This window comes from Pomacea canaliculata, linkage group LG2 (genome assembly GCF_003073045.1).
Source record: "Pomacea canaliculata isolate SZHN2017 linkage group LG2, ASM307304v1, whole genome shotgun sequence".
Taxonomy (NCBI): Eukaryota; Metazoa; Mollusca; class Gastropoda; order Architaenioglossa; family Ampullariidae; genus Pomacea; species Pomacea canaliculata.
The window spans coordinates 19,014,482-19,029,519 of NC_037591.1; the positions used below are offsets into that span (position 1 = coordinate 19,014,482).

At 38.2% G+C, this 15,038-nt stretch overlaps 1 protein-coding gene across 2 annotated transcripts; it reads left to right on the forward strand.

Moving 5' to 3' along the window:
* The first annotated feature begins 4,320 nt into the window (after positions 1–4,320).
* LOC112556942 (polyglutamine-binding protein 1-like) lies at positions 4,321–12,901 on the forward strand. 2 transcript variants are annotated; one of them, XM_025226450.1, is made up of 7 exons: positions 4,321–4,871; positions 6,178–6,499; positions 8,435–8,535; positions 8,689–8,789; positions 9,145–9,265; positions 10,100–10,160; positions 12,586–12,901. In XM_025226450.1, the coding sequence occupies exons 1-7, from the start codon at positions 4,787–4,789 to the stop codon at positions 12,734–12,736; spliced, it is 942 nt and encodes a 313-aa protein (XP_025082235.1). In that variant the 5' UTR covers positions 4,321–4,786; the 3' UTR covers positions 12,737–12,901. The 2 variants fall into 2 exon arrangements, with proteins under 2 accessions (XP_025082235.1, XP_025082234.1); XM_025226449.1 differs by having other exon boundaries at positions 4,332–4,871; positions 8,686–8,789.
* The last annotated feature ends 2,137 nt before the right edge of the window (positions 12,902–15,038 follow it).

Here is a 15,038-nt window from a genome sequence, read left to right on the forward strand (position 1 = left end):
ATTCTTTGTCCTCATTATGCCTCTAAATTCCTCCATGTGTGTGTGTTGGGATGGAGGGGGGGGAAAGAGGTTAGCATGCAAGGAGTGAAGGAAACAACTGTCGTTCAATGAAAGTGAATTATGTGGTTGAATGAAAGGTATAATCAAAATCCTTAATCTAAATTGCAAAAACCCAAACACCAATTCCTTACATGTGAACTAAAATGGATACCCACATAAACTAACATTCACAGACAAAAACACACATATACCCATTGACATAAAACAATACACACAAACGCACACATGCATCAAGGGAGCTAAGAGATGATGTGTCGTGGAGAAACTAATTCAGCTGTGAAATTAAAACTATTGAAATTCAAATTAGAGTTAGAGATTGAACTCAAGATGTTCAATAATAAACATTTCAAATATACTTTGTTGTACCCTTTAACTGTATCATTAATTACAAGAGGAAATATCTCACTGAGGAACAGTTTTCTTTCATTGTTGTTTGTCCTCACTGTGCATCTAAATTCCTCTGTGCATGTGAGAGAGAGCATGTGATTGTGAAAAGCATGCTAGGAGTTCAAGTAGCAATTGTTACTAAAGGGAATTCAATTATGTCATCACATGAAAGGCACAATTTAATTTCTAAGTCTTAATCACAAAGTCTGAAACACCCATCCACATAAAAACATATATGCACACATGCACATAAACATAAACCAATGCACACAAACATGCATGCATAAAGCACACTAAAGCATCAAGTTAAGAGATGATGTGTTCTGGAAAACTACTTCAGCTGAGAAACCAAAATATCAATATTTAAATTATACTTAGAGAATGCAACTCACGATGTTGAATAATACACATTTTAAGTTTACTTGGTTGTACACTATATATACTGCATTATTCATTATAAGTAGATATACTTTACTGTTACATTTGTGTGCGAGTGTGTGCTGTATAGGGGGGTGTCCTTGTGTTGAAGGAAGTGCATGCTAGTAGTGGAGGTTAAAATTTAAATATCTTTGAATGAAAGGAACATTCCAAATCCTAAATCTTAATCATGAAGGTCTAAACACACTTCCCTTAAATGTGAACTACAATGGACACGCACAAATACATAACACACACAGACACATATACAATTACACATACCCATCGTCAGTCAAGGAAATTATACTATATCTTTGATTGAAAGGAACAACCTAAATCCTAAATCTTATATTGCAAAGGCCACAAGACATCTCGTCTTACATGTAAACTAAACTGGATATAAAGACACACAAAAAACACGCACACACTGACACACAAATGCACACACATGCATGCACAAAGCATACAATTTCTCTTCCTTGCGTTTTACTCACATGAATAGATTAATAGTAACTGTACAATAGCAAAGATGAAATGTTTTCTTGGAAGGTGAGTGGTTCATGAGCCTCATTCAAAAATCAATGACAGCTTAAACATCAAGGAAGTTGAGAGAATTTGTTGTGAAGAATCTTTAATTAAAAACTTTATCCTGGGTATTGTTCACTCAGCCTCCGAGGACTATACAGACTAACGATCGAAGTGGTTATTCTTTGACCTATAAAAACATTTTACAGTAGTGACTGAAGTTCGCACCTTTGCTAGAAAGCGTAGTTTGATGTTTTACAGTCGTGCGACTCTGCGAGGTATGGCACAGAAATGACCTGTTGACAAGTCTTTTCGTAGCTTGCACACAGTGAAAGGACTGAGCACGAGCTCTGGTCATGGTGAGCATCGTAGCCTGCGGACTGCACGTGATTTGTTGACATCTGGGTTAGAGCACGTGAACCGCTGTCTGTGTTGTCCCGTCTGTGTTTATAGGTCATAGATCTTGGAATCCCTGGTTGACTGATTATTTAGTTCTTTTGACACTGGGGCTCTATATGGAGCCAACAGGCTCCCCATCTATCATTTGACCATTTATCCATTGGTCACAGCCCCGAGGCAATTGGACCATACAATTATAGCCTAGTCGATTTGATCTCCGATTACAGAAATTACTATATTCAGCGTAATAACACTCTCCTTACTCGCTGTATGTAAACAAAGCTATTTGTTTTCAATGCAAATCAGTCAAGTGATTGTTATCAAGTAAAACTGGACGCTGTACAAAGTAATAGAGAGTTTGAGATCCGCCATGACTAGGCAAGACTGGTTTGGGTACCTTATATATGACCTCATCCTCTATACACACGCGGTGAGCACTGACAACGGGTCTATAAAGATAGGCAAACCATATAGGCAGTTGCCTAGGGCAAAAATATGGAGTGGGGTGCAGGGATGGTCGGCGGTATTTTTTTTAAAGAGATGTACGTTAGTGAAAAATATTCTTTTCACAGTATTACAGTAACCTGTGTGCACCTGCACTAGCAGGTGTCTTGAGCTGTGCACACACTGTAAATACTGAGATTCCTGTCTTTCGAATCGTTCAACACACAGCTGCAACTCCCCCTCACCATGACTACCAAACCTTTGTAATCTTTCGTATGTCGCGTTGTTGTGAGATGCTTGTGTTTCTGATATGTTTGGTCCATGCATGTGTGCTATGAGCATTTTGAATCTGTATTTTGTTGGGTTTTTTGTGTTAAGTTGAGTTTGCAGCAATAAATTCGCTATATAAACCCGCATTGTTATTCTTGCTATCATATGTGTTCGTAAGAGAGACAGAAAGATACACTATTAATTGTTACTGTGTTTTCTACTTGGTGTGAATGCCAAGGTCCAGAGAAGGTGAATTTGGCTAAATAATAATAATTTTGTAAAGTACCCATTCTTGCTACAGCATTTCATATCGCACCCATAGACGAACTCAAGAACACAGACAATTAAAGCATATCCACACAATAGAATGAGAAACGGGTCAATTTTAAGAAATGTTTTGAAGGAAGAACGAGTAGCTAGGTTTTCGACAAATGTGGTTGCAGTTCATTCCCTGTGAGAGGACCATTAATGGTCCGAGGAATGTAAAGAGTGAGGGGATCAGCCTGAAGAGGAACGGAGAGAACGATCGATGTATATGGTGTGTAGATATGAAGCTGGATATAGGTACAGGTGGGGGCAGAGCCATTGAGACACTTGTATAACAGCTAGAGGATGTTAATTGACTTAAATATTGACTGCGTTTAGAAATTAGAAGCCATGCAGTGGAGTGCAGTAAAGAAAAAAGTGGCTTGATCAGTTAAATTTTCTTGTTACGGGAATGCAACCTTACTTATTTCCTGCTGCTTTTTCATGAAGATAATATTATATACCTGCTTTAATTCACATGTTTGGATTTTTTTAAAAACCTGTTATGTATAATAAATAATATCTGCCTAAAGATTATAGCCACATACACAGTCTCCTTTCTTTTCTCTGTAAAAATTGTGCATTATAAATTTCTTTTAAAATACTGATACTTTATATAGGGACAACCGTTGTGGATGGAGGTTCGTGGAGCTTCCTGTCGGATACTGGAGTTAACAATTAAAACTTCGAACCTAGCTTTTTATTCTGTGGACATTACGGACACGACAGCACAGACGTGAAAGACTTCATTTTTCGATGGACTGCAGATGCCTTCAAGAGACGTTGGGATTTCGGGACAATAAGGTTATTGTTTGGCTGGTTCAGATCGAGTTTACGAACTAAGATTATGCCTCTCTGTCCAAGCCAGCGCAGTGATGAAGTGAAACTCATTTGGGAATAAGCGTTCGCGGTAACAGACATCAGGCTCCGAGTCTATAGTTCTTTTTCTTCCTGCTCTCCTTTGTTTTGTGTGTAAGCATGTATAGTATGTCCCATTGAGGGTGTGTGTGCTTATGTATTTTTCTGGTGAGTGTGTATAATATAAAAGCATGATCGTCTGCCTGTGTATACAGTAATTGTACCTTCGAAACAGACATAGAGCATAAAATTTACGTATACATACAAATTAATCTGTTAAAGAGATCGCTGCCAGTAGAATCTGATCAGACAGTACTTTTCATATAACCTGCAGCTTTACTGGTGATCGAGTCTATATTTACTTTCTTGGTAAACTTAAAATTACAGTTTTTGTTTATTAAGCTATAGCCTGTTCCGTGTGTGCATGGACTTGTATTGATGGACTTATATGTCTGTATGCCAAGACTCACGCTTAGCCTCTAATTGCGAATTGATCCGCGCTAAGTCTCGGCGAGCCGTAACAGAGAATGTGAAGAAACCGGAAGCTATGTAGTCTAATGCCTCGTTTTAGCAGTTAATTGGAAAAATAATCGTCTGCCAGCAGTCCAGGGATATTAGTTCGTGGTGTGTGCGTGCTTGTAAATGTCACGAGCTCTCCCGTGAAAGAAGATTGTGCGTTAGAAACACTACATCTTAGTTATAATGTGCGATTCCTAACTCTTTGAATCAAAATGTATATCAATCAAAGTTTTCCATTTTAAGTTTTTTAAAGACACACGTACATTTGTCAAAAACCGGGGTAGTCTTTTTCAGTCTTTTACCGACATGGTACAAGAGAAATCGAGTATAGTTAGGGGAGGAACTAGTGTCACACTGGCGGATTAGAGCAATAAGTTTCCCTTCTCCCTTGTTATGCTTTAGATATGGAAAAGATTGCGTGTGCGTGTAATTTCCATGTAGCTGCTATTCATTTCTTCCTTTGGTATGTGGCCTTAGTTTTGTGTCGGGTCGAATTGACTCGGATATGGTTTCCCGTGTCATACAGCGTAGCCTCCCTTAGCAGAATAACTTCCGGTCTTAGGAGTTTACAGAGATCATCATAAATATCTTAAACCGAACAATGCCTTTACCGCCTGCATTATTAGCACGACTCGCAAAACGAGGCATTGTTGCTGAACAGCATCAGACAGCCACACCAAGACCAGGTAAGAACTCCATGGACTGTCCCGAATGCTCGTGTAAATTGTGATTAAATGTAGTTAGTAATTTGTGTTCCTTTATTTGTTGATTTACTATGACTAATAATTGATTATATAAGGCATTACATGATTTTTGGCAGTGATATAAACTAAACATGATGAAAGTTCGCGCGCATTTAGTTAAATTTATCTTAAGTCTAACATAATTGGTGACTGCACTCTTAAAAACAGAAAATGGCAAAAGCAAGACATATCCACAACAGTTGTTCATTTAATTTTACAATAATAACATGTCAAGACATTGGGTTTACAATCTAATGGAAATAGGGGTGATCCATTTTCTTTTCATAAGTTTTGGTTGGTATCACTTGGAGATCATTTTGTTATTTGAATGAGTAGACTCAAAAAACATTAAATGTAAGGCATTTGTGTGTCCACAGTTGTAGTACAATGTATGTCAATATCTTCTAGAGTCTGTTCTTGAAAATACAGTTGGTTTTGGTAAAGGGTATACGAAGACATGGTAGTAGAATGTAGAAATATATCTTATACCAAAAGATATATTTGTTGCTCACCCTCTGAAAGTAAGGAGGGGACCTTTTCCAGATCTTTTCTCCGTTTTATTACTCCTAACAACCTTTTCCATAATGCTAGTCCTATTTCACACCCTTCTTTTTGCAATATCATGTTAAACTCAGCTTGTGTTCTTGTTATTTGGTTCCTTTTTGTGTTTTTTGTATTAGATTCTTCAGTTAGTAATGTTGTTGATTCTTTTATAGTTCATCTGCTATGTTTGTTTTCCTATCCGTTATATGCTGTCCATGTTTCGTTCTTGTTCTTAAGTGCTAAGAGCATGCTCCTTAGGAGTGTGAGTGTGCGCTTTACAAAATTTTGCATTTATTATTATTATGTATAAAATATGCAAGAATGTTGATGTGTAGGCACTTTCTCCTTATTGCAAAGTAAAATAACTAGAAATTCAAATGGACAAGATTTTTTCAAACATCATAATACAACTAAACTAAATTGTATTTTTTGCAATGAGTTCAGCAAATTGAAACTTACTGCAGGCAAACATTAAATATGCATCAAATGTTAATAGGTCCAAGAACTTCAGCAGTAACATTGCAAAATTTGTAGATCTTTTCTATAATTTGGATCAATAATGATGATGCAGGCATGCTAAATGCAGGCATGAACATAGTCATTTTGACTGTGAGGGGTCAGTGAGCAAAGTAGAAAGGCCTAAGCAATGTAGCCAGTTCCCTGTACTACTACTACTGCATTGTATTTTTTTCTGATGATTTGGCAGAGGAAATAGAGGAAGTGTTTGCTGAGGATTATGATGACCCAACTAAGCTGGATGGTGCTGAGCCGTCTCCAGCTATCAAGAGACCTGTGGGAGGGACAGATAACGTGGCCATAGCACAAACAGAAGATGACACAGCATATGTACATGAGGCCACAGCTTGCCCCAACAAAGGCAATCCATACCATGTCTGTGTCAAATATTGTAAAAACCGCTGGGGTATGAAAAAGTTTTTACCTGAAGTGGACATGACCAGGAGACGAGACAGGATGTTAACAAAATATCCTTTACCAGAAGGCTGGCGGGAAGTGGCTGATCCTGACTCGTAAGAGTAATTTTCATTTTTATTTTTGACACAATTATTTTTATTGAACTGCATAATTGTTACCGAAGTATTATTCAGACAAATTGTATTTTGTATATTTAATTTTATGATATTGATCACAACAAAATGTAGTATAGTAAAACGCAATGTTTGCACATGGTATGTAGGTTATTTCCAGTCATGGTCACGGAACTTTATAAAGATGATGCTTACTTAAATTTAAAACAGCACTTTTTGAATGGAATATTGTGAATTTGATTAGTAGTCTATGCCTAAATTTAAGTTATGTAGCAGTAACGAAGTTACATAGGATGCTAAAGTGACTGTGTTGTCATCACCATTGTGTGCTAATTCATTGACTACTGACTTATGACAGTTCAGACTACCTTAGCCAAGTATGTAAACACCATTATGCCAGTCACACTGAAGGAACAGACTTTTCAATAATGCAGCAAGCTCAGTGCAGGTTAACAAAAGAGCAGCCTGTGTAACAAATACAATAGCAAGTGACCAAGGACATAAAAAAGAGAAGAGAAGGAGAGAAAGATAGTGAGAATCACTAACTACTAGAATGGAAATAGTCACCAAAGTGGTGGGCCTTAAGGCCAGCCTTCAAGTGTCAAAGATGGACACAAGACAAAAATCATCTTCGTCAAAGTACTACATCCAAGTACTACAGATCTTGGACCACCACAGCTAAACCTGGATCTGCCACAATTGATCTGGTCTCTTTCATTTTGCCTGTCATGGTGAATGGGATGGATATAGACAAGTGGCATTTATCTTTGCCTTTTCTGTGTCATCATCCCCTGCTTTCTCCTTAGGTCTGATGCTCAAATATTTTCCCTACAGATAATCATGTCTGTCTTTCAGTGGAATTGTAAAAGGATCTGAGCTAACTTCAAAGAACTCTACTATCTCACGGTGCATTTTTCTTCTGCTTTCCGGTCTTTATGTTAATCATTCCTTCTTTTTTCTTTTTCTCCTTCAACGGCTTTTGCCAAATGATTAGATGATAGTACAGTGTCATGAACCAGCCTGGTTCAAGGCCAGAACAACAGGGCCAAAGCCCGTAATAAATCAGCAGTCGCCCTGGGGTGATACCAGGGGTATGCCCTTTAATTGGAAGACCAGTATGCGTAGCACAGGAGAACAGCGTTGTTTTCATTGCCAACAACTGGACGTCAGTGCTGAATGAGGGAGCTAGACCGGTGTTGCGACAGTCAGAGGTTGATGGGGGTCAACTATGAGAAAAAGGGATGTTAGATAGGTCATCGATATCCTGAGACGCAATCAGCAGGTCTGAAAACGGGAGGCCCGTTCCGTTTAGAATGTATCACTACCTGCTGGCACTTGCGTTGTGGTTGTATAGAGAAGAGAGTGTGATGCAAGTAAGAGGCTGGTTCTCCCAAGTGACAAGCAAAGGAGCCAACCATGTTCCGGCAGCAAGAAGTGCGAGGCTGCAGCTGGTAAACCCCACCGTGCCACCAGTCCAGTTATAGTCATCTTCAGAGGACAGCTGACAAATCATCGCTACTATTTGGAATCGTTGCTGCCTTCCACTGCCAGGGCAACTGTTGTTGGGCAGCGGCAGGAAACCTTCGACAAGAGGAGAAGTCCAGCAGTGGTGTTTGTGCTGTTGCAGTGTTTGCCGCAAGTTGTGCTTCATCAGCGGCATGCCCGCTGCTCATCTCCAAGTAACCCAGGCAAGGTAGCCACATGACCCTGCCAGTTTCAGCGCAAGGGAACTGTTTGTGTCCCTGGGACCTTTTAAATTCTGAGACTGTGAACTGTAGGTCAGGAGCAGACCACGCATCCGGGTGTATGTATAGATATAGTCATAAAGCCTTGTTAGCTTCCAGATTTTTCATTTGGTCATGTCATCTGGTTAGTCTTAAAGAAAAAGAATTTATTTTTTAATTTTTATTTGTTTAGGAACAGATATTACTACTGGAACATACAGACTGACCAAGTCTGCTGGCTATCACCTGGACATCCAAAAGCTGTCATTACAATGTCAGCTGACAAATTGAATGGTAATGCAAATTCGCTTTTAACTTTCTTAAACATACTTGAGTAGCTCATGTTAATTAATTAGAATGTGTGATATGAACAAGAACCTGTACTTGCTCATGTCCATATACTTGCTAATGTTAAGCCAGTGTTTTCATGTTTGTTCTTTGTAGCAGCAGCTACAGGAAGGACAAGACTATCAAGTCTTGAAGATGAATTTGATGATGATGATGAGACAGAAAACATGGATGAAAAAATGGATGCTGAGAGTGATACGGTAAATCTTTTCTATGATTTTGTTTTCTTATCTTCAACACAGGACAGTGTTATTCTTGTCTAGCAGCAGTGTCCTTGTGTAGTCAACCCATTCCTGACATAGTCATGGCTTTCTTTGAATCTTAGATCTCAGATTAAGCATTCTTTATTCCATTTATTTGAATTTTGTATCGTAGTGAACTTGAGGCAAAGCTAAGTTACTCACTGTAAGCTTCAAGCAAGAGCATTTGCTTTCAGTTACACGCTTTTACCATCATCATCAGCCTTGTTAAACGTATAGGGTTTTTTTTTTTGTTCCTTGTAAATATAGGGAACAAAAGACTAAGGTGAGGTGTCAGTACAAACTGTGTTTTCAGAGTGACAGTATGAGTGACTTAGATTCAGAAGACGATATTCAAGCACCAAGACGAGATCGAGGTGCTGGGCGAAGCAGACCTGGGAGAGGAAAAGGCTTGCATCCTAATGCAGACAGACGAGGTGATGTGTCAAACCTGTGACCCTAGTTTGTGAGGAGGGGAAATACATAAATGTTGCTGTGATAACTGATCACAAAATTTTCTTTATGAATATGATGAAGTTTCATCAGTTTGTTGTAAAGCATATAAAACTTTGACTTTTAAGACTATAGAATTTTAACGGAATTTTTTTTTTAATTTTCTGAGCCATTTACATATTTTTTTAATCTCTGCTGCTTGATTTAAAACACATTACATTGCCAATAAGATTGTGTTTAAGAGATATTTTAAAAACAATCACTACCTTTCTACCCTTACCTGTTTAACCAATGCAAAAGTGTCAAGAAGCACATGTCAAATTATCAGAAAATCCTTCTAAAAGAAAAGCTCACAAGCTGCTTCAAGGAGTGGAGGAAGAAAATATATATGTTGTGCATGGAGGAGATTGTTTTTAATGTCATCAATTTGTAGGCTACATTAGATCTTCAGTTCATGCCTTCCGATCTGGACTTAGCATATATCTCTTTTGGAAATACCTACCAACCTGCTGTCCTTTCTCCCCCACACTCCTAGATATGTGTTTCTTCATGTTCTTGTATTGATAATTGGTGCATGTTCGTATATGTATGTTGTACTTGTTTGTACTTTTGACATTTACATCACATTGCTTCTTTCCCCACTTGTGAAGCGCATTGAGCTTGCCTCAGTGGGAAAATGTGATATAAAAATGTTTTATTATTATTTAAAAAAATGGTCATTCTGATGTCATTTCTGTACACTCTTTTTGATCTTGAGCTGTTGCGCTATTATCATTATACCTAATTATACCATTATGCCTTATACTTAAATATTATAGGTCGAAAAAGAAAGGACGACCTGGATCCTATGGACCCGGCAGCCTATTCGGATATTCCAAGGTTAGTGTGTTACTTTGAAGTCACTATGTCACAAAATAAAACAAAATAGCAATTTTGACCATTTTCAACACATGAGTACATTTTTGTATTTAACACATTGAATCCGGGCCTTAACCTTTGATTCTGATACCTAGGTATGCACAAATTTGAAGCATTTAAAGAAAAAATCATAATTAAGCATGAGAGGAAGATAAATCAGAATTGTAAGGTACACTTAAAGTTAAGAGAAATAAACGGTTCCTACGTTATTCCATAGTGATTTTGCACTTTCTTGTATTTCCAAAAAGAAAATTTTGATAGAGGCTTAAGCGCAATCATAGCTGCAATGTTTTGTCTGATATTTAGTGGTTTTTCATGGTTACACACCATGTAGAAATGATGATGAAGAACAAGACTCGAAAATGATATACCAACTTTGCATGTGAATGTATATCATTTAGTAAGATACATCCACATATTTGTCTGGCCCAGTCTTGATGAATTAAATAATTTTCTTTTGAAACAATATCAATTAAACACAAAAAGACTTTAATTTATAGAGTTCCTTGCTGAGACTGTGCTACATTAAAGAAGATCCTTGAAAAATATGTCACCACATGGTACCAAATAACATAGATTTGCAATGTTCTGTATGTGCATATGAGAACAAACATATAGACGGGCAGTCAAGTATTTTTTTAGTATAGTGTGTACATAAATTGTACCCACCACCCTATTAGATAGTTCCTGGAATAATAATAGAATGCTTGTATAGCACATGGTTAGGTTGGTCATGCTTTGCATTATCAGGCTTCCTCTCTCTCACACACACACACACAAAAAATTTATACTACAGTCTCTGAAAGTTGTTGAGAAGTAACTGATAAGTTCAAAACCTCTTGACCTCTTGAAGTTGTAGCGTAATAACTGTTAAAACTCTGCATTTTTTTTTACAATAAAGTAGAAATGTATTCTTTGAAAAAAATACATTAATTTTTTTTTTAAGTATGAAAAGAGCAGAAACATGTTGGCAAAGTGAACTGCACATCTGGTCATCTTGTATGTGTGTTCGAGTATGTCCATGCAAGTTATAAAAAGATTGTGAGAAATGTGTGTACAGTGTTGCCAGTTGATAATTATGTAGTAATACACTTCTTTCAATCCTAACCTTTGGTTTATTCCTTGTTACTTCTCGAGGAGCATAGGGCTGCAACAACACCTTGCCAGTGGACCCAATTTTGGGCAGCCCCCTTCAGTTGGGCCCATGTGGTTCCGATTTCCTTTGCCTTGCTCTCTGCTGTTCTTTTCCAAATTTTATTTGGCCTCCAAACTCTCCTCTCCCCCTGAGGGTTCCAGTCAAGTGCATGCCTAGCAATGATGTCTTTTGGTTTGTGCAGGGTGTATCCTATCCAGCCCTATTTGCACTTTTTGATGTCTTGGCTTGTGGTATTCTGGTTGGTTCTTTTCCACAGACTGCTTTTGAAGATCTTTTTAGGCCATCTTATCCTTAGGATATGGCGTAGGCATCAGTTGGTAAGTGTCTGGAGCTTCTTGTTGATGGCTTTCAAAAGCTTGTTTGGGTTAATGCTCCTGCCTCACATAGCTCGTGTTATTTTGTATAGTTGCTCTAAGATTTTCTCTTGCTGGTCTTGACACTGGTTGAGCTTCTGTTTCAGTCCCTTTCTTGATTCAGCCTTTACCTAGGTCTCTGGAGTAATCCATTCCTTGTGTTTTCTTTCCCTCTTCCTTTGAATCTCTGTAGTCTTCCCAATGCTCTTGAGTTTTGACAAGTGTTCTCCACTGATTCTTCTATCAGTCCTGAAAGGGCCTCAAACTTATTCTTGATTTCACAGTACTTTACACAATGTTTGAGTGTACTACACAGTGCAAATTTTGGCATTGTAACTTGAGAGAGTATCCTGTGAGTGAGCAAATTACAGAGAAATAGGGAAGGAGAAAAGGAATAAGAAAGAAACAAATGAGCATCTCATTGTGCCTTCATTCAAAACATGAGTCCCCGTTGCCAAACATGAGTTGTCAATTAGGAACATTAAGAGTTTAAGCGTTTCACTCTTTTATTATCAGATAAAGTGATAACTTGAAAGTTGACAATAAAATTACAGCTGAAAGAGCATAAGGGCAGAAATAAACCCAGGTGCAGCTGGGTACTTTAGCTAGTTTGACAAAATAACAAACACTTGCTCCATAAATTTTAATTTTAAATTTTGCAAAACTTGCTAATTTATTTTGGCAGCATAATTAAACAGATGGCTGTTTGAATTCTTGAGATTATAGCTAAAGATATTAAAAATGACACTGCAGCTAGTGCAAAAGCTGCTAATTATGCATAATAAAATTTTGCTATGGAAAAAGATATGATCAAAAGTAAAAGCATAGTGCTCTTAAGGGTGCTCTGTTTAAGCATGTATTTTCTCTCTAATTTTAGGGGTTCTTGGACAGATGGCCTTGACATGAGAGGAAGTGCAAAGACAGGTGTAGATGTCACAGCTTCAGGTCCTCTCTTTCAGCAGCGGCCCTATCCTAGCCCTGGAGACATTCTTCGTGCCAACCAGCAACTCAAGAAAAAGGCAGCTTAAGTTCCTTGTATTCTGCTGAGCCATCTTTGTTTAGTTTTTCCAGAGAAAGGCTGTTGCACATTATTTGGTTTGTCAATATAAATATCATATAAGATTGTTCTTTGTGGCTCAGTATTTTTAAAAACTGAATACGCATTTTTTTACAATAAAAAAAGCTTTCACAGATGTTCATCTTCTCTTTCCACTACAGTATGACATTTCATCATTACTTACAAATGACACAGAAAAAGATCGTCAGCAAAGAAGGCATGGCTAACACTCATTACAAAGTTCCTGATACATTTTTTTGGGGGGTATAAACATTGTCCAGATGTATGATAAAACAACTGATGCATTTATTTATTCACTGCATTCAATATAGTTACATAGAAGTAAGCAACTGAAATCAGAAAGGCGAGAATCCTGTGGCAATGAAAAGGGAAGTGAAATGTACTTTATCGTGCATTATCTTCAATTTCATCTTAATACTTATATAGATAACTTGTGTAGTGCATTCCCCTCCAAGAAAGAAGAATTCATGTATTTGCCAAGCAATAGTACACCAGGAATTTCGACTTGATGGTAGCCAATCATTAGATAAATCCTGATCACACTCACACCCATACTTGCAGATGCTGCTGCTTGTACTGTTGGTTATACAATCCGCATGTACATACAGACTACCCTTCTTTCTCGCATGCTATCTCTTCCACACTATCCTTCTAACACATTCACAGACATTGACTGGACATGACCCACACATGCAGATCCACCATAGATACCAAAGCATATATGCGAGAAGGCACACATCATGATGATGATGTCAATTTGTAATGCGCAAGTATCCATTCCGAAGAATGGATGCTTCTTCACTCATGTGCACCGCTGCATGGCCCTCAGCACGCAGAAAAGGACACATTCAACTACTATTGTTCCTGACATGAGAGGTGGTGAAATTCAGAAAGGCTATCACTTCAGCAAAGAAATTATTTCTCAATCGGGAAGTTGGGGCCAGATGAGTGTATCTGACCCCAGAAGGCATGAGAGAGAACAGGCAATTGGCCGGGTGGGATGCATCTGCCACAATCTTTCATGCCCTGCACAGACTGCGCTGGGAATAGATTGTGCCTACACGGGGTAGGTCACAACCAATACCTCTGCTAACTGCATACAGCACTAGTAGGACATTGTGGGTGATACTGCTGTACCTAATGGTGATGGAGAATATCAGTACACCGTCTGGTAAAACTGGACCAGAATGCCCCATCTTCTGCCAAATTTCTTCAGCCGGCAGAGAAGGCCTGGCAAATAAAGGCCTTAGTGAGCCTTCTTGATAGTGGAAACCACATCAAAGCTGAGATCATTGGAGATGGTTAGAGAGGTTGACCTGCTCAATGTCCTAATAATTGAGCGAGAGGCTCAACAGGACCTCTGTTCCTGTGGAGGTCAACTGTCATCTCTTTGATCTTGGAAACACTGAGCTACAGACCATTATCGCTTCACCAAGCCACCGGGTGATAAGCTTCTTGGGGGCTTGCAGACTTATTATTATTCGCTTAAATTTGGTAGACAAAAGTTGCCAGTTATGTTGAAACTTAGCACTATGCTCGAGGGTTTTTGCAACCAGTCTATAGTGCAGTTCTCCATCCAGCTGTGAGCGCAGCAAGTAACACCTTTAAGTTCAAGGCGTGGTTGATTAGGTGGCTCTTAGACCACATGGTTTTTGCCCAGAGATTTGAACAGATGAGGAAAATTGTCTTCGTTTAACTTTTTGAGATTCATGTTTCTCCTTGAAATCATGTTGGAGCATTGATGATGGTAGGAGTTTTTGAGTGCAATTTGTCTCAATACTTAGTAAGGTCTTTATGTCTAACTTGGCATTCCTTTTGATAAAAGATGTACAATGTGCAAGAGTATACTGAATGCACGTTACCATGTGCACAAGGATGCAAATTGTGACCAACTCTGCACCAAACTGAATATAGAAAACATCTCGGATGAACATATAAATATATAACATTCACATAAAATCAAGTAATCACATGCATAATCAAAAAATCCAGGAAAAATGTGCCTCACAAGTTTAATTCTCAAATCACATTAAAGAGATCCAACAAAATGAGGTCTTATGTCTTGACAGAATAGTCTACACTGCTGGTTTATTACATGAACAGTATCATTTAACAGCTCCAAGTGGCAGATTAATGAGCATAAAAACTTGAAAAAAATAATGTAAAGAAAATATGTTGTGATGCAAACTAGCTCACAATTATATACTCCCAAATACATCTTCATGTGTTAAATTTAGACACAGAATAAGACT

Bases quoted from the DNA above. Each gene is read 5' to 3' on its own strand.
- LOC112556942 (XM_025226449.1), top strand. From the start codon at position 4,787: ATGCCTTTACCGCCTGCATTATTAGCACGACTCGCAAAACGAGGCATT. The intron at 8,790-9,144 runs GTAAATCTTTTC...CTGTGTTTTCAG, and splicing joins TGGATGCTGAGAGTGATACG to AGTGACAGTATGAGTGACTT. The intron at 9,266-10,099 runs GTGATGTGTCAA...TAAATATTATAG, and splicing joins TCCTAATGCAGACAGACGAG to GTCGAAAAAGAAAGGACGAC.